General features: G+C 42.6%; 2 protein-coding genes across 3 annotated transcripts in view; one reads left to right on the top strand and one right to left on the bottom strand.

Annotated features, from left to right (window-relative positions):
* afg3l2 (AFG3-like AAA ATPase 2) overlaps positions 1-3298 on the top strand; it is an 89557-nt gene extending 86259 nt beyond the window's left edge. Inside the window, exon 17 of the mRNA XM_041189866.1 lies at positions 2325-3298. Within this exon, the coding sequence (XP_041045800.1) occupies positions 2325-2570 (246 nt within the window). The 3' untranslated portion in view covers positions 2571-3298. The remainder of the gene's footprint in view (positions 1-2324) is intronic.
* An 8598-nt stretch (positions 3299-11896) lies between these two features.
* On the bottom strand, positions 11897-22672 carry LOC121278955 (tubulin beta-5 chain). Of its 2 annotated transcripts, none has more exons than XM_041189570.1 (4): positions 22527-22672; positions 21846-21954; positions 21522-21632; positions 11897-13224 (listed from the first exon to the last, which is right to left on the bottom strand). In XM_041189570.1, exons 1-4 carry the CDS (start codon positions 22581-22583, stop codon positions 12158-12160), a joined length of 1344 nt encoding a protein of 447 aa, XP_041045504.1. In that variant the 5' UTR covers positions 22584-22672; the 3' UTR covers positions 11897-12157. The 2 variants fall into 2 exon arrangements, with proteins under 2 accessions (XP_041045504.1, XP_041045505.1); XM_041189571.1 differs by having other exon boundaries at positions 21522-21627.
* Between the last annotated feature and the right edge of the window lie 1079 nt (positions 22673-23751).

The raw sequence follows: 23751 nt of genomic DNA, 5'->3' as shown, positions 1-23751 counted from the left end.
GGGAAAGAGGGTGCACGGGTGTGTGTGTGGGGGGGGAGAGTGTGTGTGTGTGGGAGTGGAGTCTGCGCATGTGGGTATGGGGGGGAGTCTGCGCGCATGGTGGGGGTGAGTCTGCACACCTGTGTGTTGTTGGGGGGGGGAGGTCTGCGGCCTGTGTGTGTGTGGGGGGGCACGGTCTGTGCACGTGTGTGTCTGTTGGGGGGAGAGTGAGTGGTTGTGGGGGAGAGAGTGCATTGTATGTGGGGGGAGGAAGTCTGCGCACGTGTGTGTGTTGGGGGGGGAGTCTACGTGTGGGGGGTGCACGTGGGAGGGAGGTGGGTGTGTGCGGGTGTGGAGAGGATGGCGGATGTGTTGGGGGGGTGTCGGTGTCTGCAGGTGGAGGGGGCCATCGTGCGTGTGTGTGGATGTGTTTGTGTGTGTGTGTCTGTATGTTTATGTGTGAGGTGTGTGTGAGACGTGGGGGGCATGTGTCTCTGTGTGTGGGCTACATGGGGGGTGGTCACTGATGTCTGTGGGTGTCTGTGTCGGGGAGGGGGTGGCTGTCTCTGTGTGGGGGTGGGGGGTTGGGTGCCTGTGTGTGGGGGAGGGGGGCTGGGTGCCTGTGTGTGTAGCGTATGATCCATCTGCTGAAAACTCAGTCAGCCTCAGTTACATTTACTCCCCCAACCCCACTCCACCCCCCTCCAACCCCAGTCCCCTGCCCTGTTGGTGCTCCTTGGCTAAGTTAACATAAGAAGATTGCTCTCGTGCAGAAGTTAGTACAAAGCTGCTGGCACATGGGGAACTGTACTGTATCATGAAACGTTTCTTTCAGGGAGTGGGAGGGAAAGAAGAAAACTTATTTTGCCTATTTTGTGTTACTGCTTCAAGTTCTTTTCAGCTGCATTGTTTCAGAAGGCATAGTGGTTTTGTCACTGGACTAGTAAACCAGAGACCCAGGGTAATGCTCTGGGGACCCGGGTTTGAATCCCGCTACAGCAGATGGTGGAATTTGAATTCAATAAACATCTGGAATTAAAAGTCTAATGACCATAAAACCATTGTCGATTGTTGTAAAAACCCATCTGGTTCACTAATGTCCTTTAGGGAAGGAAATCTGCTGTCCTTACCTGGTCTGGTCTGCATGTGACTCCAGACCCACAGCAATGTGGTTGACTCTTAAATGCCCTCTGAACAAGGGCAGTTAGGTATGGGCAATAAATGCCTGCTACGCCCACATTCCATGAATAAATATAAAAAAAGCTTTATAAATCTCTTTTATAAACTAAATTAAGACATATGTAATCTTGAAAATGACATAAAGTGGCTAACCTCTATTTAGTTTGCATTGTGGTAACTTGTATTTAATGTTTATCTTTGTTGCTTTAGCTTGCTTTGATCCTAATTTGGTTGCTGTTTACAATTTATTTTGGGGTGCTACAGCTGGAACATATTGTTTACTTTATTTGGTGGTTTATGATATTTTGCATATAGGTTGTCATAATTGTAAATGAATTTGATGTCCATTTGCACACCATTTATTTAATAAGGGCACCTCCATCCTGATCACATTAGTTACAACTCCTGTAGGTGACCTGTTTCCACATATTTGATGATGATGGTTTGACCAGCTATTTGTAGCTTTGGGAAATTACTTCAAGCAGTGGCATTCTCTTGCACCTCTCCTCACACCTCCCTCACTGTGGGAAGTTCCTAACCTCAACTCAGTTATTTGTTGGGATTGAGAGCTGACTGTGGTGAGGTCCTCCACCATACTTCTGTCGAAGGGTCATGAGGACTCGAAACGTCAACTCTTTTCTTCTCCGCCGATGCTGCCAGACCTGCTGAGTTTTTCCAGGTAATTCTGTTTTTGTTTTGGATTTCCAGCATCCGCAGTTTTTTTGTTTTTATCCTCCACCATACTGTTGTTTCATAACATTGCATGATAAGTACAGTCCAGAATCAGGCCTATGTGATTATGTTCCATATGAGCCTCCTCCCACCCTATTTCATCTAACCCTATCAGCTTGTGTTTATCTAGTTCCCCCTTAAATGCATCAGTGCTATTCACTTCAGCTATTCCTTGCAGTGGCTAGTTCCACATTAAAACCACTCTCTGGGTAATCAAGTTTCTCTTGAATCCCATATTGGGCTTATCTTGTATTTATCACCCCTAGTTTTAGTTTCACCCACAAGTAGAAACATTACTCGTCATCTACCCTATCAAGCCCTTTCATAATCTTAAAGGTCAGGGCGCCCCCTCAGCCTTCTCTTTTCTGTTTATTATAGTATTTTGTATTTTTCATTTGTGTCTGGCTATCATTTGTGTTTTGTGCAAATTCCAGATTGCTCAGCGATTATTAGAAAAAGAGGTACTAGACAAAGCAGATATGGTTGAACTGTTGGGGCCTCGACCCTTTGCAGAAAAGTCAACATACGAGGAGTTTGTGGAAGGGACAGGAAGCCTTGAGGAGGACACTTCCCTCCCCGAGGGCCTCAAAGACTGGAACAAGGATCGTGAAAACGAGAGAAAGTATCAAAAGAAGAGCAAATTGGAAGAGGGTTCGCTGGAGGGCTGGGATACTAAGTGAGGCAAAATAATTATTTAGCTTTGTGTTTTTAAGAAATTGTGAACCTACAATAGGAAAATTGTGCCTCCTTGATTGTGTTCAGGCTTGTTGGTTAAAGAATTTCAAAACTCATATATGGTTCAGCAGCTCAGCTCTCTATATTCAACGTGGCTTTACCAGTAATTAATTTCCACTGGGCCAACTTGTTCTGTCAAAATGAACATGAAGCAAAAAATAGCAATTTTTTTTAAGGTCTTAAATGCATTTTAACAATGATTGCTGCTTCACTTTAGCACTTGGAGATGTAAGTCTCTGACTCTGCACACTGCATCTGGTTTCATTTGAATGGAACTTTTATTTATGAATCTGTTTTGCCATATATCTGAAGATGGGAAGGTTTTGTCTGCTGAGTTAGCAGGCGCAGATGGCTGAGGATTAACGTACACAATTTTCTGTACCCTGTGGCCTCTCGATCCTCCTTTGGGGCCGCAAGCAGTTGAAGACTTGAATGTAATTAATAGTTTGTGTAAATAATGTTTATTTTGAAACTTCAAAAAGTGTACAAAAATAAAAGGTATAATATTGAATTTGTTATCGGTCTTGGGCGGGTATATAGTTTGTTAGGAAAGACTGTGAGTTCCACTATTAATATTTGCTTTGATCAAATACATGCTGTGCCAGACCATCCGTTGATTACAAAATGAAACTCCAAAGGGCATCACAACAATAAACAAATGAAGTTTCCAACAGCTCTGATTTTTCCTGAAGTGAATAATAACGGAACACTTTGCATGTTACAATCTAGTTAGTTTCAGCATTTGATTGATCAATGTTTTGCACATGATTTTTCCAAGGTTTCTCAGTAAATTCGGATGTTTCCCAGTCTTGATGCAGTTGTTACAGACAGGAGGGAGGCTAATTTAAACAGCACTTGCTGCACCTGCATGCTAACTTTTTGTGTTTCATGTACAAGAACACCCAGGTCCCTCTGTGCTGCACTTTTTTGGAGTATCTCTCCATTTAAATAATAGTTTGCCCTTTAATTCTTCCTACCAAAGTGTATGACCTCACACTTTCCTACTTTAAACTCCATCTGCCAAGTTTTTGCCCATTCACTCAACCTATCTATATCTTGTTGCAGATTCCTTATATCATCATCACAACATGCCCTCCCACCTATTTTTGTATCATCAGCAAATTTGGATACATTACACTCTGCCCCCTCCAAGTCATTAATATAGATAATAAATAATTGAGGCCCTAGGACTGATCCTCGTGACGCTACTAAGAGTTACGTCTTTTCAAACTGAAAAAGATCCATTAATCCTGACTCTCTCTCTCTTCTGTGTGTTAACCAATCCTCAATCCATACTAATACATAACCCCCGATACCGTGAGCTCCTATCTTGTGGAATAACCTTTTATGTGGCACCTTATCAAATGCCTTCTGGAAACCCAAATACACTACATCTACCAGTTCCCCTTTATCAACTCTGCTTGTTATATCCTCAAAGAACTCTAGCAAATTTTTCAAACATAAGCCTCCTCTTCCTCCAGTGAGTTGTTTAATTGACCACCACCATTCATGACTGGATGTGGCAGGAATGCAGAGTTTAGACCTGATTCATTATTTGTGGATCACTTAGCTCTGTCTATCACTTGCTGCTTATCCTGTCTGGTATGAAAGTTGCCCTGTGTTGTAGCTTCACCAGGTTGACACCTCATTTTTAGGTATGCCTGGTGCTGCTCCTGGCAAGCCCTCCTGCATTCTTCATTGAACCAGGGTTGATCCCCTGGCTTGATGGTAACGGTAGAGTGGGGGATATGCTGGGTCATGAGGTTACAGATTGTGTTTGAGTACAATTCTGCTGCTGCTGATGGCCCACAGCACCTCATAGATGCCCAGTCTTGAGTAACTAGATCTGTTCGAAATCTATCCCACTTAGCATGGTGGTAGTGCCATACAGCATAATGGAGGGTGTCCTCAATGTGAAGGCAGGACTTCGTCTGCACAATGACTGTGCGGTGGCCATTCCTACTGATATTGTCTTGGACAGATGCATCTGCAGCAGGCATGTTGGTGAGGATGAGATCAAGTATGTTTTACCCTCTTGTTGATTCTCTCACCACCTGCCACAGACCCAGTCTAGCAACTATGACCTTTAGGACTCAGCCAGCTCGGTCAGTAGTGGTGCTACCAAGCCACTCTTGGTGATGGATATTGAAGCCTTCCACCCAGAGTACATTCTGCGCCATCACCACCCTCAGTGCTTCCTCCAATTGGTGTTCAACATGGAGGAGCACTGATACATCAGCTGAGGGAGGGCAGTACATGATAATCAACAGTAGGTTTCCTTGCCCATGTTTGACCTGATGCCATGTGACTTCAGGGGGTGTGGAGTTGATGTTGTGGCCTCCCAGGGCAGCTCCCTCCCAAATGTATACCACTGTGCCACCACCTCTGCACCTGCATCCTTGGGTCTTAAAAGAAGTGGCTGCAGAGATAATAGAAGCATTCGTTGTGATCCTCCAAAATTCCCTTGATTCCGGAAAGGTCTGAGTGGATTGGAAAATCGCAAATGTGACACCTCTGTTCAAGAAAGGAGGGAGACAGAAAGTAGGAAACTATAGGTGAGTTCGCCTAACATCTGTCATGAGGAAAATGCTAGGGTCCATTATTAAGGAGGTAAGGGCAGGATATTTAGAAAATCATAATGCAATCAGGCAGAGTCAACCTGGTTTTGTGAAAGGGAAATTGTGTTTGACTAATTTATTACAGTTCTTTGAGGATGTAAAAAGCAAGATGGATAAAAGCTAACCTGTATACGCGGTGAGCTTGGATTTCCAAAAGGCATTCAATAAAGTGCCATGTCAAAAGTTACTTCACAAACTAAGAGTTTATGGTATAAGGGATGACATATGAGTATGGATAGAGGATTGGATAGCTAACAGGAAGCAAAGATTAGGGATAACTGGGTCATTTTCAGGTTGGCAAGCTGTCAGTGGTGGAGTGCCATGGGGATCAGTGCTAGGACCTCAACTATTTACAATTTATATTAATAACTTGGATGAATGTACCAAATAAATATTTGGTTGCTAAATTTGCTGATGACACAAAGATAGACAAGAAAGTAAGTTGCCAAGAGGGCATTAAGCGCCTATAAAGGGATTTATAAAGTTAAGTGAATGGATGAAAATTTGGCGGATGGAGTATAACATGGGAAAATGTGAACTTATCCTCCTGGCAGGAAGAATAGAAAAGCAGCATATTATTTAACTAGTGAGAGATTGCAAAACTCTGTGGTACAGAGGGATCTGGGTGTCCTGGCACATGAATCACAAAAAGTATGCAGGTACAGCAAGTGATTATAAAGGAAATAGAATATTGGTGTTTATCACAAGGGGACTTGAGTATAAAGGTAGGGACGCTTTGCGACAGTTGTATTGGGCCCTAGGGAGACGGCACCTGGAGTACTGTGTACAGTTTTGGTCTCCTCACTTAAGAAAGGATCTTATTGCATTAGGCTGTGGAATTCTCTTCCCTAGAGAGCAGTGGAGGCTGGGTCATTGAACATATTCAAGGCTGTGTTTGCTAGATTTTTGATTGACAAGAGATCCAAGGGTTATTGGGGGGTGAGAGGTGGTGCAGACAGGAAAGTTGAGGCCAATCAGATTAGCTATGAGCTTATCAAATGGCAGAGCAGGTTTGAGGTTTGAGAGGGTGCAGAGGAAGTTTACCAAGATGCTGCCTGGTCTGGAGGTTATTAGCTATGAGGAGAGGTTGGAGAAACTCGGATTGTTCTCACTAGAGCGATGGAGATTGAGGGGCGACTTGATAGAAGTTTACAAAATTATGAGTGGCATGGACAGAGTAGATAGTCAGAAGCTTTTTCCCAGGGTGGAAGAATCAATTACTAGGGGGCATAGATTTAAGGTGAGAGGAGAAAACTATAGAGGAGATGTGCGGGGCAAATTTTTTATGCAGAGGTTAGTGAGTGTTTGGAATTCGCTGCCAGTGGAGGTGGTGGAAGCAGGTACGATAGTGGTGCTTAAGAAGCAGCTTGACAAATACATGAATAGGAGGGAATAGAGGAATTATGGACCCCAGAAGTGCAAAATGTTTTAGTTGACGAGCAATATGATCGGTGCAGGCTTGGAGGGCCGAAGGCTCTGTTCCTGTGCTGTACTTTTCTTTGTTCTTTGTTCTTTGAGCTGGCAGATGGCCTATTGCTGCTCCTAATTCTTCTGTTTGTGTGCTCTCATGTTCTTCTGTCAAAGCTGAAAAAACTCCTCCAGATTTTCCTCACTTTCCAGTGCAATTATCTTTTGCTGGGGCTTATGGATGCTGGCTGTCTTATGGTCCCTCTCTGAGCCATCCCCAGGCTCCAGTATTTCTCTTACAACTTTGTGCCCAGAGTCAAACAGTGCTGTAGGTAAGGCCTGATTACAGCACTATGCAGTCTAAGCATGGCTTCCTCTGACTTCAACATGACATCAAGTGTTGGAAAACACCCAGAACGACAAAGCCAGTAGGTGCACAGGAACACCAGCACCTCCAAGTTCCACTCCCAAGTCACATGCCATCCATCCCGACCTCAAAATATATTACCACTCATTCATTGTCGCTGGGTCAAAAACCTGGAAATCCCCACCTGACAGCACTGTAGGAGTAACTTCATCACACAGTCTGCAGCAGTTCAAGAAGGCAGCTCACCGTCACCTTCTCAAGGGCTATTAGGGATGTGTAATAAAATGCTGATCTTGCCACTGGCACCCTCACAAAAATAGATTAGTATTAGAATGAACATTGCATTTAACAATCGAAGTAATGATTTCTGGAATATTATTCCTTTGTTAAAGGAAAAGCACATTACTAAAGTTAATCTGTAATGTGTCACACTGAGTACAACAAATATCCAACACTGGTCAAACACAAGCCACCATTTTCTGCTCCAGACGAAAGGCTGTTGTTCTGGAAGTAATTAAGCTGTAATTTGATCAGTGCTGACATTACTAAGCTAGGTCAAACAGATGCTTTTTTACCTCCCACACGCAATGTTCCACAAAATCCATTAGCTTGTTTCCCTCTTATAGTATCTTCACCCTCTCCTACACAATATACCAAATAACACTAGTCTTTAATATCTCTTACTCCTCAATCATTTACTGAGTATCGTAGAAAAATATTTTCCTTTGCCCTCTACTTCCTTTCACTGAGCTGTGGATGTAATCTTGACACAAAATGACAATGAGGTAAGATATTTTTAATAGAATAGCCTTTAAAATTCAGATCTACCCTATTATGTAAAGAACCTCCTAGTTCTGGCATTGATAATTTTGTTCACTGAGGGGTAGATAAGGAAGTACAACAGTCTTGTTTGAACAGATTGATGTAATGCCAGAAATAGTATTCCTTCTGTCAGCCATCCCAATAATTTTAGCCGTAAGCATTAAACTCTCAGATGGGAGTTGTGAGTTCAGATCTTCACGTTCATTCACTTTCGCTGAAGTGAACATTAGCAATTCGAATGTTCTGATGAAAGATCATTGACCTGAAATATTAACTCCGTTTCTCTCTCCACAGATGCTGCCACATCTGCAACATCTATTTTTATTTCAGCCTTCCAGCATCTGCATTCTCAATTCTAACACAGGTTGCCCACGGCAGAATCATAGAATGGATTACAGCACAGAAGGAGGCCATTTGGCCTGTTGTGTCTATGCTGGCTCACTGAAGGAGTGATATGCCTAGAGCCACTCCCCCACCTTCTCCCTATCACTCTGCACATTCTTTCTTTTCAGATAATAATCCAATTCCCTCTTGAATGTCTCCCATCCTCTGCACCACTCCAGTATCTTAGGAGCATTGGAAGATTGGTCAGTACCTCTGCAAATTCCACCTTACAAGAGTAGGGAATTTTCGAATCCAAGGTGCACAGTATAAAAATAGATACACTTCTATCAGGGTAAAAGGGGTTGTGTCCAAGTAAGATAACATGGATAGAGAGATTAACTTTAAACTGAAACTTGAAAGTTTCCAAGTTAAAAGTTTAAAAAGTTAAAATGTTAAAGTTAAGGCTAACAATACTAAAGATAATCAACAGAAATATTGAATGGCAGCTGGAATGTAAAAATGATTTTAGAAGGGCTAAGAGAGACTATGCAAAAAAAAAGACTAGCATGATTAAACAAAGGCAATGGTGAGGGTTTTTAATCAGCTAAGGATAAAGGAATTGCTAATAAAAGGGTAGTAGCACTCAGGGATGAAACAGGGAGTCCCATTGTGGAAGGTGAAATTATGGCAGCAGTACTAAACAAATATTCTGAACTGATCTTTCACAAATGACATTGGAAGTGGGAATATCAGTATCCTGAAGCTGATCCAGAACAATTGATAGGACTAATTGTAGGGAAGAAATTAGCTCTGAAAATCTGAGTAGAACTCAAGGTGGATATGCCACCAAGCCTTGGTGTTACACACCCTTAATCTGTTAAACAAAATCAGACGAAATAGCAGACACTCTGAGCACAATTTTCAATCTTCCTCCAGTGTATGGAAATGGAGTGCATCCAAATAACTACAGACTGGTTGGTCTAACATCATTTGTGGGGAAACTCTGAAAATGCACAATTTGTAATAAGATCAGTAAGCAGTTAGAAACATGTGGATTAGTCTGCAGTCAGCACAGATTTAAGTCACTTTGGGCAAATAATAGTTTTTTGAAGTAGTGAACACTATTGGTAAATAACAGGAATGAAATTGGTGAAGTATATGTGGTTTTTCACAAGACATTTGGTAAGCTAAGTAAGAGGTTTACCAGAAAAATTCAGGCATGTGGTACAAGAGGAAATGTAGCAGCCAATTACAAGAGGGTTGGTTGCCAGGCAAGAAATAATGAGTTAGGGTGAATGTTTCTTGGACTGGAGATGAATTGGAATGGGTTTACCTCAGGTCTCAGTGCTGGACCCACTTTAGGTTTGGTAAGCAGTAAAGAGGATTGGAAAAGGTTTCTGGATGACAGGATAGCAGAATGGAAAGACAGGTGCAGTGACAATTTCACATTGTTAAGTGTGAAGCCATACAATTTGGGTTATGGAACACGCAATGGGAAGGTGCACCCAAAACAAATCACCCTAGGAAGTGTGACTACAGGTAGTCATTATGACAGAATATGAGGAAAAAGGCCAATAATATTTTGGATTTTATAAAGCACGAAAGAACTAATGATTTTATACAAACAATTAACTAGGTCACAGCCTTTCACAGAAAGGACATTAAAGCCATACAAAATATTCACTGCAGATTTGCCAGGATGATCCCAGCTAAGCAGAGTGAATTGAGATTTATAAAATTATGAATGAATAGGAAAGACTATTTTCCTTGTTTGAGGTGTCGTTGATATATTGATGATCATTACCATTGAGAGGGAGGGAAGATGTCAGGACAGTGCAATTAGTTTTGCTTTAGTATGTGATGGGATGGGATAAATGGCTGGATGCTGCAAACGTCTAGGGTTCTAAAACAAAGAGTAGGAACAATGAAAGAAGAAATGCACGTTGCTGACGTTGCCTAGTGCACGCCATACTTACTGTGAGACAGGTTACCAGATCTCAGCCCTCCAAACAAGCTTCCCTTAAACCTTCAAGCTTTAGAACTTTGCATTCAGGGAGGTGCCAAAGAAGTCAAGATAACATCCACTTAAGGGGCAAAATCTAAATTTGCTGGCGACACCCAACATATTAGCTAGTATCTATGAAGAAGAGAAAAAGACAGAAACCCAAGATTTCTACCACTAAGAATAACAAGGTCAACTGGTGCATGGGAACACCGCCAACCTCTGCCTTCCTCAAAGTCACACATTATCCTGACATGGAACGAAATCTTCATCCATTCATCATCGCTGGGAAAAATTCCTGGGACTCCCTCCCTAATAGCACTCTGGGTACACCTACACCACATGGAATGCAGCGGTTCAAGAAAAGGTTCACCATCACCTTCTCAGGGGCAATTAGGGATGGACAATAAATGCTGACCTTGCCAGTGGTGCCCCATCCCATAAGCAAAGAACGGGTTAGAAGAATGAGCGGTGATAATATTGAAACCTGAGGTTGTGAGGCTTGATAGAGTAGATGCTGAGAAGATGTTTCTCCTTGTTGGGGAGTCTAGTATTTGGGGGCATAGTTTAAAAATAAGGGGGTCTCCCATTTAAGATGGAGATGAGGAGGAATTTGTTCAACCAAAGGTCGTTGTTCTTTGGAATTCTCTTAGAAGCATAGAAAAATAGAAGCAGGAATAGGTCATTCTCTTTGAGTCTACTCCACCATTCAATATGATCATGGCTGATCCTCTACGTACTCCCACTCTCTCCATACCCCTTGATACCTTTAGAGTCTATATTCAGTGACTTGGCCTCCAAAGCCCTCTGTGGTAGACAATTCCACAGGTTCACCACCCTCTGAGTGAAAAAGTTTCTTGTCATCTCAGTCCTAAATGGCCTACCCTTGAGATCTTGAGATTGTGATCCCTTGCACTAGACCCCCCCCCACCCCCCCCACCGCCCCCCCCCCAGCCAGACGAAACATCATCCTTGCATCCAGTCTGTCCAACCCTGTCAAAATTTTATACGTTTCAATGAGATCCCCTCTCATTCCTCTAAACTCCAGGCCTAGTTGGCCCAATCCCTCCTCATATGACAATCCTGCCATCCCAGAGTGTGGTGGCAGCTTGGTCATTGAAATTATTCAAGGTTAAATTAGATAATTTTTGATTGTCAACGGTTATGGTAGATGGCTGGGGACTTGAGGGGTGGGGTGTGGGGAGGCGCAAGTGCAGGAGAGTAGAGTTAAAGCCACAATCAGATCAGCCATAATCTTATTAGTAGCAGAGTGGGTCTGAGGGGTTGAATGGCCCACTTCTGCTCCTATGTGTGTTCTTAAAATAACTCATACCCAGAAAGATAAATAGAATGACTTTAAGAAATCTCCCTCTTCAAACCCCTGTCTCACCCACTGCTTGCTTAAATGCTGTTTATTTGTAATATCTTTCAATTCTGAGGAAGAGACATAAAATGGTACAGCAGAGGAGGAGGCTACTTTGCCCATGGTGACTGTGTTGGACTCCCAAACTACCTCATCCATTCTCTCAGATGCTGACTGGCCTGCTAAGTGAACCAGTGTTTTTTTCATTTTGTGCCAGCATCTGTGGTGTTCCACCTTTGAAGTGACTTTGATCATGTTTTACCAGCTGGTAACAAAGCTTGCTAGCAGGTAACCCAAGTCCTCACGCTGAGGCAGTTATGGAAAGCAGACGGAGCTGGAAAAAGGTCGGAATAATTAACCTTGCAGCATTAGGGTTGTAGCATTTTAATAAGCTCAATTTGTAATACAAAAACCAGTTGCCACCTTATTTCTTGACCTACAAGCTACTTCCAATATTTATTTTGAACTTCAGTCTCTTACAGTTGTTAATTATAGCAAAGGCACATCAACTAGGGATTGGGGATAGACAAAAATAGCTTCAACTTGGAACATTATATCTTCTAACCCAGAAATCTTTTATAGATATTGACAAAGGCAAAATGTTGAAACATTGAACAGTATCATTTGCTTCATTGAGCCTCATCCAGTTCTTCCTCATCCTCTTCAAAATCCTCGCCTTCATCAGCTGTTGCATCTTGATACTGCTGGTATTCAGATACCAGATCATTCATATTGCTCTCTGCTTCAGAAAATTCCATTTCGTCCATTCCTTCCCCAGTGAACCAGTGCAGGAAAGCCTTCCGGCGGAACATGGCTGAAAACTGTTCCGAGATCCGTTTGAAGAGCTCTTGAATGGCTGTGCTGTTCCCGATAAAGGTGGAGGCCATTTTGAGCCCCCGGGGTGGAATGTCGCAAACGGCCACTTTGACATTGTTGGGGATCCATTCCACAAAATAGCTGCTGTTCTTATTCTGGACTGCAAGCATCTGCTCATCTATTTCCTTCATTGACATGGGACCTCGGAACACAGTAGCGACAGTCAGATAACGTCCGTGGCGAGGGTCGCAGGCGGCCATCATGTTTTTGGCATCGAACATCTGCTGGGTGAGCTCGGAGACTGAAAGGGTGCGGTACTGTTGACTGCCCCGGGCTGTAAGAGGGGCAAAGCCAGGCATAAAAAAGTGCAATCGAGGGAAGGGCACCATGTTTACTGCCAGCTTCCTCAGATCTGCATTCAGCTGGCCAGGGAATCGCAGAGATGTTGTCACTCCACTCATTGTTGCAGACACTAGATGGTTCAAATCCCCATATGTTGGAGTGGTCAGTTTTAAAGTACGGAAGCAGATATCATACAGTGCTTCATTATCGATACAATATGTTTCATCTGTGTTCTCAACTAACTGGTGAACTGACAAGGTGGCATTATAAGGCTCAACTACAGTGTCTGATACTTTAGGAGATGGCATAACACTGAAGGTGTTCATAATTCTATCAGGATATTCTTCACGAATTTTGCTGATCAGGAGTGTGCCCATACCAGAGCCTGTGCCACCTCCCAGTGAATGAGTGAGTTGAAACCCTTGGAGGCAGTCACAGTTCTCACATTCCTTTCTCAGCACATCCATTACCGAGTCAACAAGTTCAGCACCTTCTGTGTAGTGTCCTTTGGCCCAGTTATTCCCTGCACCTGTTTGTCCTAGTAGACAAGAGATAAAGGAAAAAAAATTACAGGTTGACTTGAGCTAATTCTATTCACAGTATAAGTATGAAAATACAACTGAATAGCTTTCACATCACAAATGTGGTTTGCAAAATTTTTGTCCTAAACGTAAACACAGAAAGTCCAAGAGATCTTGCACTAACTTCTGCAGTCAACTTTTTAACATCAAAAACAGCTTAAACTGCCAATCATGACCAACTGGTTCAACTGTTGAAATTAGCCTTCTAAAACTTGGGTTTTTTAGTGTATTTTAACATGCCATTTTCAAAAATTTAAGAAGACAAGTTTATTCCACTCAAAGTCCCACTCGAGTGACTGATGATATCAGCACTTGTGGGATTAAATTGGTATGTACTATATCATCTCATACACCCCACACCTCTTTTGGGTCTCCAAATGCTGCAAACAGTAATTATATCTTTTTCTAATGTTAATGACTTTTTGAAATGCCTTTCTAGCATTGAGCAATTCTGCACAAATAGTCAAGAAATGCAAAAGACCACAAAGAGCTGTAGATAGTGGAGGATGAAGAGCTGGACAGATGATGAATGTACTGGCATCATTGGTCAAAGCTGCTGTCCCTTGGAGTTTTATCAATTGTGGAAAGTAATCTACCCCTAACAAAACTGACCAGTAAAGTCTTCCCATTATAAACAAACTATCTCACTGTGCATCTGGGCCAGAGGACATATACTCTATCGAACTAGGTATATCTATCATTGAAATTTCAGTTGCCCAGTATTGGTCCATTCAATATCTCCAATGGGCATTAACAGAACTCATCTGGTCTGGACAGTAGAGTTGCCAACTCTCCAGGATTGGCCTGGAGTCTCCAGGAAGACTAATGTCCAGGACGCTGCTGTGTGCAACCTTGGAGGAAAATAAAGAAGACTTCTTTTTTCCTCATTTTCTTTGAGCATTTCTCTTTCCGAAGTATAAAAATATTTTTAAAATGGGGAAGATAGCTGTTTGTCTGACAGTCCAGCATCATCCAATTAGGTAATGAGGCTTTTTGCTTTCCAATTAGTGTAGGAAGGCAGTGCGTCACAAGGATGGATGTGTTGGCCAACTAATGGCTGGAATATGGGGGCAAAAATCTTGTGATGAAACCTCCAGAAATACATTTAATCACAGTTGGCAACCCTACTAGACAAGGTTTGAAACAACCTTTCGAGTGGTAGAACAGTAAGGATTCAACATCTTGTAGAGCTGCTAAATGCTTTATTCTTATTCCTTAGAATTTGTCACTCACCGCATTAAGAGAAGAGCATAGGAAGTAGAAGGAGGCCATACTCAATATGATCAAGGCCGACCTCTGACTTCAACTCCATTCTGCCGCCCAATCCCTCAACTCCCTTAGAGTTCAAAGATCTATCGATCTCAGCCTTGAATAAAGTCTATGACTGAGGACCCACTTGGGGTAGAGAATTCAAAAATTTGTAACTGATAAATTTTCCCTCATCTCAGCCCTAAATGGCTGACCCCTTATCCTGACTATGCCCCCTAGCTCTAGACTCTGCAGCCAGGGCACAGCCTCTCAGCATCTATTCTGTTAAGCTCTCTCAGAAGCTTGTACATCTCACTTTTCTAAATTTTTTACACAAATGAAATTATGAATAGCTTACTGCTTTAAAAATGTGAGCACTAGATGGCAGCTTCAGACTTCTAACAGCTAACTGAGTAAAATGGGTTGATTTTAGAAAGTATCTTTTATTTATTTTTCCATTAACTACCCCATCACATCACATCCTATTTCCCAACTCTGAGAAAATAAGTCTTTTCAATCAGTCGCTAGGAAACTGTGGGATTAGGGATCATTAGATTCTCTGATTTCCCCTATTTCTGAGAAAGAGCTTTAAAATTTTTTCTTGGGACCAATGTTCCCTGTGTGGGTGTGTGGCCATGCAACAGAGAACAAACAAGCTGTGCATAAACAGTATTCCCTTAAGATACGTGCATGCATGGCCACACAGTGGTCTTAAAAAGGGACCACACAGAACAAGAAAAGGGCCACGCACAGTCAAGGGAAATTAGAGGGAGAATTATGTTGGACATAGGTAGCATTCTTTTTTGCCCATTCCTAGCTGCTCAGCTGACATTAACCACAGATTTTGGGACTGGAGTCACATGCAAGACGGACTAGGTAAGGGTAACAGCTTCCCTTCCCAAAGGCGGGCCAGTTGTGTTTTAAACACCTTAGCAGTTGTTTAACCTGCCAGGGTGGGATTTGAATTCCTGCCCTGAGTCGAGTAGCTGTTTAATGTTATAATCACTAGGTTATTGTACATCTATCTCTAATCCGTATTATCCTTCCAGAGACCAGATCAGATCAGGACCTAATCATGTGGGATAAACAATTATAGGACTTAGACATTTTAGATAGGACTCCATTACAACACATTGTTTCAAACTCCGATACTGTGAAATAGCACGAAAGGGAGCTGGTAGCTGATCTTTGTTTTGCTGCAATTTGCCTCTTCAGCTCTCCCAAATTATCTGAAGTCCAGACAATAAATTGCAGAGTGTGCCGACTGAGGTCACAGCCGCACTGCTGAATAAGCTGAACACTTTCAAACTGCTGGCATCAGCCACACTGTAGCTCGTCAGTCAGGATTTTCAAAAGAGTGCTGTATGGCTGAGGCAAAAATGTGTTGAGGTCATTACAGCTGCATCATCTCATTGTAGTGGGCAATTGAAGAGAAGTACAACTGAAAAGAGTATGTTTATTTAAACTCTCCGGAACAGTTAGAAACACTTTTTGGGGTGCGGGGGCAGTTAATCTTATACACTCTGTTATACACTCTGAAAAATACTTCTGCCATTAATATTCTAGTGGTCACCTGGTTTCTGTAGGATACATTTTGGGGAGTTGCACTTACATTCTAAACCCTGCATTGTGCCCCCATCCCCCCCACCACACTCCCATGTGATTCCATTAAGAGGCCACGTAAATCTGTAACAGCTGCTGAATTGCTGTCTCTTTGGCAGTTTTTTAAATTGCATTATTTAAATACAAGCTGCATGGATGAGGGTCAGAGGCTCAAAGTCCTTGCCTACAAGCAAGAAAAAACTTGTGTTAACAGCATCATTCCTTTGCAATTATGTAATTTTGCCCTCTTATACAAATGTCTATATTTGAAGAGAACAGAGATCAAAACTCCACCTCCAGAATATTGAGCAGTCAAGACAATGTAATTTGGTTCCGAGTTTCCCCCTGTGCACTGGCCTATAGGAGTTCGATGCAATGACAACACACCATAGCCATATTATCATTAGTTGTTAAAAACTTGACAGTGAAACAGGTTCTTTCCAAACCAGTCTGCAGGCTAGCATCCTGTTCAAAACAAAACTGGGCCTCCATTTTCAGTACAGGAAGCTCAGACGTTCAGTACAAAAGCAAAATTAGTCACACAGAAAAGAACTCTTATGCACAAAGCTGGCATTTGAGAGATATGAAATTTCCATTTTGTGTTAGGCTGCAAAATGGGAGATACACAGTGAATCTGTCAACATTGTACATCAAAAGCTGAACTTAACATCATTGGTGTTGAATTAGATAACTGGCAAATTGTGAAATTAAATTTACTTTTATTCCAAATTGAGTTTACTTCACTGCATACTTTATAGCCTCCCTATTTTCCATGCTTCCCATCCCCATACACAGAGGTCACTATGCTTCACTAATGAAAGATTAACTGCCCCGCACCCCAAAAGGAAACCAGCAGAGCACAAAGTGCTTAGCTTACTATCACAGTTACAAGTGACAGCTAACTTAGACTATCAGTCAAATTTCAGATTGCTTGGTTGGTGAAGCAAAACTTTACTAGTAAAACAAAACTAGGATCTTTGGTAAACCGAATCTATTTTATACAGCTGTACAGATCATCTGCTCCAGGTCATATTCAGAGATATAGTTTCTTTTACATTCATTCACAGGATGATTGTCACTGGCAAGGCCAACATTTATTGCCCACCCCTAATTGCCTTTGAGAAGATAGTGGTGAGCCACCTTCTTGAACCAGTGCAATCCTTGTAGATACCACAGTGCTGTTAGGGAGTTCCAGGATTTTGATCCAGTGACAGTGAAGGAACAGAGACATATTTCCAAGTCAGGATGATGTGTGACTTGAGGGAAGTGGGAGTGCAGGGAAGGTAGCTCGTCGAAATGCAATTCACCAGATTAATCTTATCTAGCGCAAGTTTCCTCCCTATTTGCTCTTCCTTCCCCTTCAGGAGGCTATGGTTGCAAAGGAAATAGCTCCCTTGTAACGCCTCAATCCCTAATAAATCAGAAAGCTATGCAACCATGAGGCATATCACAGTCATCCCTAATTCCATTCTCACTGTGTTCGAGCAGCAACCACATGTTAGTGAATGGAGGGGAACCAGTCATTTTCCTCTCTCCTCTTCTTGTGATGAGGAGACCCGTCATAGCACCTTAAGAAACTAATGCAATATAAACTTAGAAAGAAACTCAAGAGTTCCCTATTCTCTGTGGGTTACTAATTTATATACCCAATCAGGAAGCTACTCTGCAGCCAAATTCAATTCAAAAGGGAAGCATAATTTAATTGATGGGTAATTTGATGTAAAGGAGGTCAGTAATTACAGTGCCTACATCTAAAAGAAGGCATGCCTTTCTGACAACCTTTGAGCTGATAGAGGAAGTGTACCAGAGTACTCCAGAATGACACAACCCTCCACACCATAGGATAGCACTGAAATATATGCTCATCTGCCCCTTTTACTAAACATATTGTTTGATAGGGTAGATATAGAGATGTTTCCATTTTTGGGGAAAGACAAAAAAATGAGCAGCTAAAATTAATAAGACAATCATTAATAAATCCAACAAGGAATTCAGAAGAAACATCTTTATCCCAAGACTAGTTAGAATAGTGCTTCCAAAACTTTCTGCCACTCTGACCCCATTTTAATGCCTCAGACCTTGTGACCCCCAGGGGTGAAAATCCAGGGGTATGAGAGCTTGTTGAATTTGTGGGGACTGGTGAGGCAGACTTCAGGTGTTGAGCAGGGGAGGGGGGAGGAGTTACACATATCCCATCTCCCCATTCCCACCCTCCCCTTCATCCCCCCCACCCTCAACCATCTCCTTTGATGAAAAGGCAGGGTTTCTCAAAAAAAACAAACATCTAACTATTTCCAGGCTTTTTGCAGCAGCCATTGGACCTCGGACAGCAGTCCATTAGGCCATGCCTTCTAACAAAAAAATCCTGATGCTTTAAAGGGGCCTCTTGGCTGCCAGAAATCAGCCTGAGCTCCCTGGCACCTTGGAGCTCAGACCCCAAAATCTCATCTTGCAGCCATGCTGGGGGTCACGACCCATGGTTTGGAAAGCCCTGGTTTAGAATATAGAACTCGCTGCCACAAGGAGTAGTTGAGGTGAATAGCATCGATGCTTTTAAAGGGAAGCTGGAAAAACATATGAGGGAGAAAAGAACAGAAGAATATGCTAATGTGGAGCATAAACACCTGAATTAGTCAGGCTGAGTGGCACTCCCTTCCTAATAGCACTGTGGGTGTACCTACACCACATGCTGCGAGTGTTAGATAATTCCTTTCTGGCTGTGGAAAAAACTGCTCTTTGTAGGTACTGAAAGCAAAAATAACAAGGAACTTTCCAACAGCTGTGAGGGGAGTCTGCAATGGGCTTTCCCCCTCATATGAGAAGTCCGCTCATTGGCCTGCTCAGTGTGCAGCTCCATAGCTTTTTAAAAATTTATCTGTGGGATGTGGGCTTCGCTGGGTGGGCCAGCATTTATTGTCCTTCCCTAGTTGCCCTTGAGAAGGTGGTGGTGAGCTGCCTTCTTGAACCACTGCAGTCCATGTGGTGTAGGTACACCCACAGTGCTGTTAGGAATGGAGTGCCTGGATTTTGACCCAGTGACGGCGATATATTTCCAAATCAGGATGGTGAGTGACTTGGAGAGGAACTTCCAGGTGGTGGTGTTCCCATCCATCGGCTGCCCTTATCCTTCTAGTTGGTAGTGGTCATGGGTTTGGAAGGTGCTGTCAAAGGAACCTCGGTGAATTTCTGCAGTGCATCTTGTAGAGGGTACACACTGCTGCTTCTGTGCATCAGTGGTGGAGGGAGTGAATGTTTGTGGATGTGGTGCCAATCAAGCGGGCTGCTTTGTCCTGGACAGTGTCAAGCTTCTTGAGTGCTGTGGAAGCTGCACTCATCCAAGCAAGTGGGGAGTATTCCATTACACTCCTGACTTGTGCCTTGTGGATAGGCTTTGGGGAGTCAGGAGGTGAGTTACTTGTCACAGGATTCCTAGCCTCTGGTAGGGGATGTAATCTGAACAGTTCAGTTGACTGGGCCTCTCATGAGCTGTGGTTAGAGTGAGCTGTGTGGATGGTTAATCCACCCATTATGCCGTCTATTTCTACTAGCAGGGTATAATTATATAAATGTATATTGGCCCTTTTATTACACCGTGGGTTGGTAGTGTGGCAAATGCCATAGATGCAATTAAGAGCAAATGGTTTTCAATCTATGCAAATGTGAGGTCAGAATGAGGAAAGAACATGGTACTTTCCAAATGGTGAAACAATGGCAGAACAAATAAACTTGGGGATCCTGGTCAATTGAAACTTATAAGATCCTGAGGGGTCTTGACTTTCCTCCTATGGGAGCATTTAGAACTAGGGGTCACTCTTTAAAAATAAGGGGTCACCCATTTAAAATAGAGATAAGATGAGAATTTTTCAGTCAGAGTCTTTGGAACTCTCTTCCTGAAAAGATGGTGGAAGCAGACCCTCTGAATATTTTTAAGGCAGAGGTGGATAGATTCTTGGTAAGCAAGAGGTTGGGGGGGGAGGGGGGGGTGGGGGTTTGGCGGATAGGTTATCGGGGGCAGGCGGAATGCAGATTTGAGGTTAATATCAGATCAACCATGAACTTATTAAATGGTGGAGCAGGCTCAAGGGGCCAAATGGCCTACTCCTGCTCCTTGTTCATATGTACATAGATTATTAAAAATGTCGTGAACAGATACAGAAAAGAATGCGGGTCTTTAAACTTACAGGACTAGAATATATGGGGGTAGAATGATCCAAATCCCTGGGCAGATCACCTGTGCAGTAGTGAGCAGTTCTGGGTACCATACCTTAGGAAGGCTATCCAGAACCTCGAGGGAGTGCAATATAGATTTACAAGAATCATATCTGGACTCCACGGAGTGATTACACAAAAGAAGGTTGAAACACCACCTCCTCATGGGCAATTAGGGAAGGGCAATAAATGCTGGCCACATCCTGCAAACAAATTTTTTTTAAAATCCCTAGAATCTAGAAGGCAACTTGATTGAAGTTTTCAATGGGAACAGATGAGGTAGATAGAGAGAAGTTTTTCTGCTGGTCAGAGGGTCTAGGACTGGGAGCAAAGCCCAAAAAATAGAATCTGGCTTCTTTTGGGGTGAAATTAGGAAACACTCCTATACCGGAAGAGTGGTAGAAGTTTGAAATTCTGTTCCACAGATGGCAACTGATTCTGGATCAACTGTAAATTTTACATTGTTATCCAAAAGTGTTAAGGGATATGGGGCAAAGGCAGTTAAGTCACAGATCAGCTACAAAGTGACTGAATGCAGGAACAGGCCTGAGGGGCTGAATGACTCATGCTCCGGTAAGGAAATGTTGATGGGGTTAGATGAAGAAGGGTGGGTGAAAGCTCATGGGGAGAATACACACTGGGCATGGACCAGTTGGGCTGAATGGCCTGTTTCTGTGCTGCCATTCTATGTAATATTGAAGATATTACAGATAAAGCCCATTCGGCCCATTGTCTCAGTGCTGGCTCCTTTAATCTCAATTTAATCCCTTTTCTGTGCATGAGGGGAGCAATCAGGGCAGGTTTGCAGTAAAGGCTGTACCAGGAATTAATACTCTCTGGAGAACACCCAAAACCAATGAAGCCCCACTAACACAAATAGGATTAAACCTATTTATTTGAGAGGATGTTACTTTTCCAAGTTTCTCAGATGTGATTCATACATCTGCGAATTCCTGTCATGTGATTTTCATAGCTCCCTGCTCGCCTTGTTTTACTGTTCCGCAGTAATCATTTGGGAATATTGCTCACTTTCGTTATCCCAGGGCGAAGGTTTTCAACGGCAAAAAAAAAATCGACCTGAAATTGATTTGAAACTGGGAGAGTAAATGAGACTGAAGCAAATTGCACTGCATCTGTAATCTATACAACACAGAGGCGTCCAATTCCTCGCACACATACAGAACAGATTACTCACCGAAGATAAAGTTATCGGGTCTAAAAAGTTGTCCTAAACTACCCGATCGAACACTGTCCATCGTCCCTGGCTCCAAGTCCAACAAGATGGCCCTGGGGACATATTTCTGTGCTGAAAAATCGGACGTATTTGTTTTAAAAAAGGAAAGTTAGTGTATAAAAAGTTAATTACTGCATAAAGTGTTACATATGGAAGACAAAAAACCATGAAGATATCACTCCCATCCCAGCTGGTTGTACCAAGAAGTTAAATTCCCCGGTGGTGTCAGAAATCCACCTTTAATTACAGATTGATACTTTATTTGGCTGTATCGAGTAGACTCACACGTCGCTTCGTTATAATAGACATTGATCCTCTCCAACTGCAAGTGAGAGTCTCCATTGTAATTGCCCTCGGGGTCGATTCCGTGTTCATCACTAATCACTTCCCAAAACTAAAACAAAACAGAGCGAAAATTAGTGTCAGTGAAAGGGTCGAAAAATATAAAAATCTTGACTAGGTGAGAAAAGAAGTTTATCTTCATTGTCTTCCTCCATTCAGGAGACCTGTCCATTTTTACGATTAAATTACTGATCCTTCCTGATTTTATGGATCTCCTGGTTCACCAGTGAAAATGAGTTAATCTCTCCGGCGTGGAGGCTCCGAATTGAGAAACACAGGCACTGGGGGCACATGGTGACAGCTGCAAACTCAGCCAATGCCACTCCCTGAGTTTGGGAATGAGAGAAGGGGAAAGAATCGGACTAACTGTGTGAAACCGGCAGAGAAACGCATACCAGAGGGGAAAAAAAAACATCAGCCTTGACTAAAGTACAGTTCACCTCATTAATTTTTAAACTGTACTCTTCCAATTGATTTGGAAAGTCCAACGAGCACAAATTTTAACTGCCAAACATAATCCTAAAGTAAACAGACAGAAATATAACAGCCACACCCACACAGTAAGTTCAGGATTAAAGTGTTTTTTTAAAGTACAGTTACACTGAGAATGCAAACTGATTTCACCTTGCTTCCGATTTGGTTCCCACATTGTCCGGCCTGTATATGGACTATTTCGCGCATTCTGCTGCTTGTTAAGATCTCCCGAGTTTGCCCTGTCCAGACTTTCCTCTGCTCAGTCGCCGCTCGCCGTCTCTCTCCCTTTTATATCCAATGTCTACAGGAGATCTCAGACAAGGGCTGTCCCTATTCCGCCACAACCTATGCTGCTCAGGATAGGCGGGACCCAGAGCAGAACAAGTGTTTCCTAAGTGCTAACTTGTGTTTCAGTGAAGGATATACTTCGACGCTGAAGGACAATTTCTTGTCCCTTCTTCGAAACAAAATTCTGCCTTTTTTTTGTATTGTTAACAAAATAAAATTCTCCATCACTTATTTATTTAATACAATACAATTTAAAACAATATTAATATTTAATATAATACTCATCTATTCAAACTTCCCCCTCCCCCCCAATTCTCCAATTACACAGAAGCGTTTGACTTTTGAAAGTATGTTCATGGAATCATACAGCAGGGAAGGAGGCCATTCAGCCCAGTGTGTTTTTCCCTGCTGCCTGTTTGGAAGAACTATCCAATTAGTATCACCCATCCGCCCCCCTCCCCATGCAAATATTTATCAAATTCCCTTTTGAAAGTTACCATTGAATCTTCTCGCACCGCCCTTACTGGGAGTGTTTCCCAGATAGCTGAGTGAAAGAAATGTCTCCCCATCTCCTCTCCGCTACCAGTTACCTTAAATCTGTGCACAAAAACAAAAATTGCTGGAAAAACTCAGCAGGTCTGACAACAACATATTTTGATTCTTAAGACCTGCGGAGTTTTTCCAGCAATTTTTGTTTTTGTGCACAGATTCCCAGCATCCGCGGTATTTTGCTTTTATCTTAAATCTGTGCACCTTGGATATTTATTATGTTAACAGTATTATAAATGAAGATCTCTCCTGCCATCTTGCTGCCGTTGTGAGGTAATCATTATCATAGAGTGATAGAGGTCCACAGCACAGAAAAAGGCCCTTCGGCCCATCGAGTCTGCGCCAGTCAAACAAGTACCTAACTATACTATTCCCATTTTCCAGCACTAGACCCATAGCCGTGTATGCAATGGTATCGCAAGTGCACATCCAAGTACTTCTTGAATGTTGAGGGTTTGAATGATTACAGTACACAAGATGGCAATTCAGCCTATCATGTCCTGGTCAGCTTCATCAAGAGCAACTCAGCTCCCACTCT

The sequence above is a fragment of the Carcharodon carcharias genome, chromosome 6 (assembly GCF_017639515.1).
Source record: "Carcharodon carcharias isolate sCarCar2 chromosome 6, sCarCar2.pri, whole genome shotgun sequence".
Classification (NCBI taxonomy): Eukaryota; Metazoa; Chordata; class Chondrichthyes; order Lamniformes; family Lamnidae; genus Carcharodon; species Carcharodon carcharias.
The sequence above is the reverse complement of the archived record's forward strand: the minus strand, read 5'-3'. Positions and strand labels throughout refer to the sequence as shown.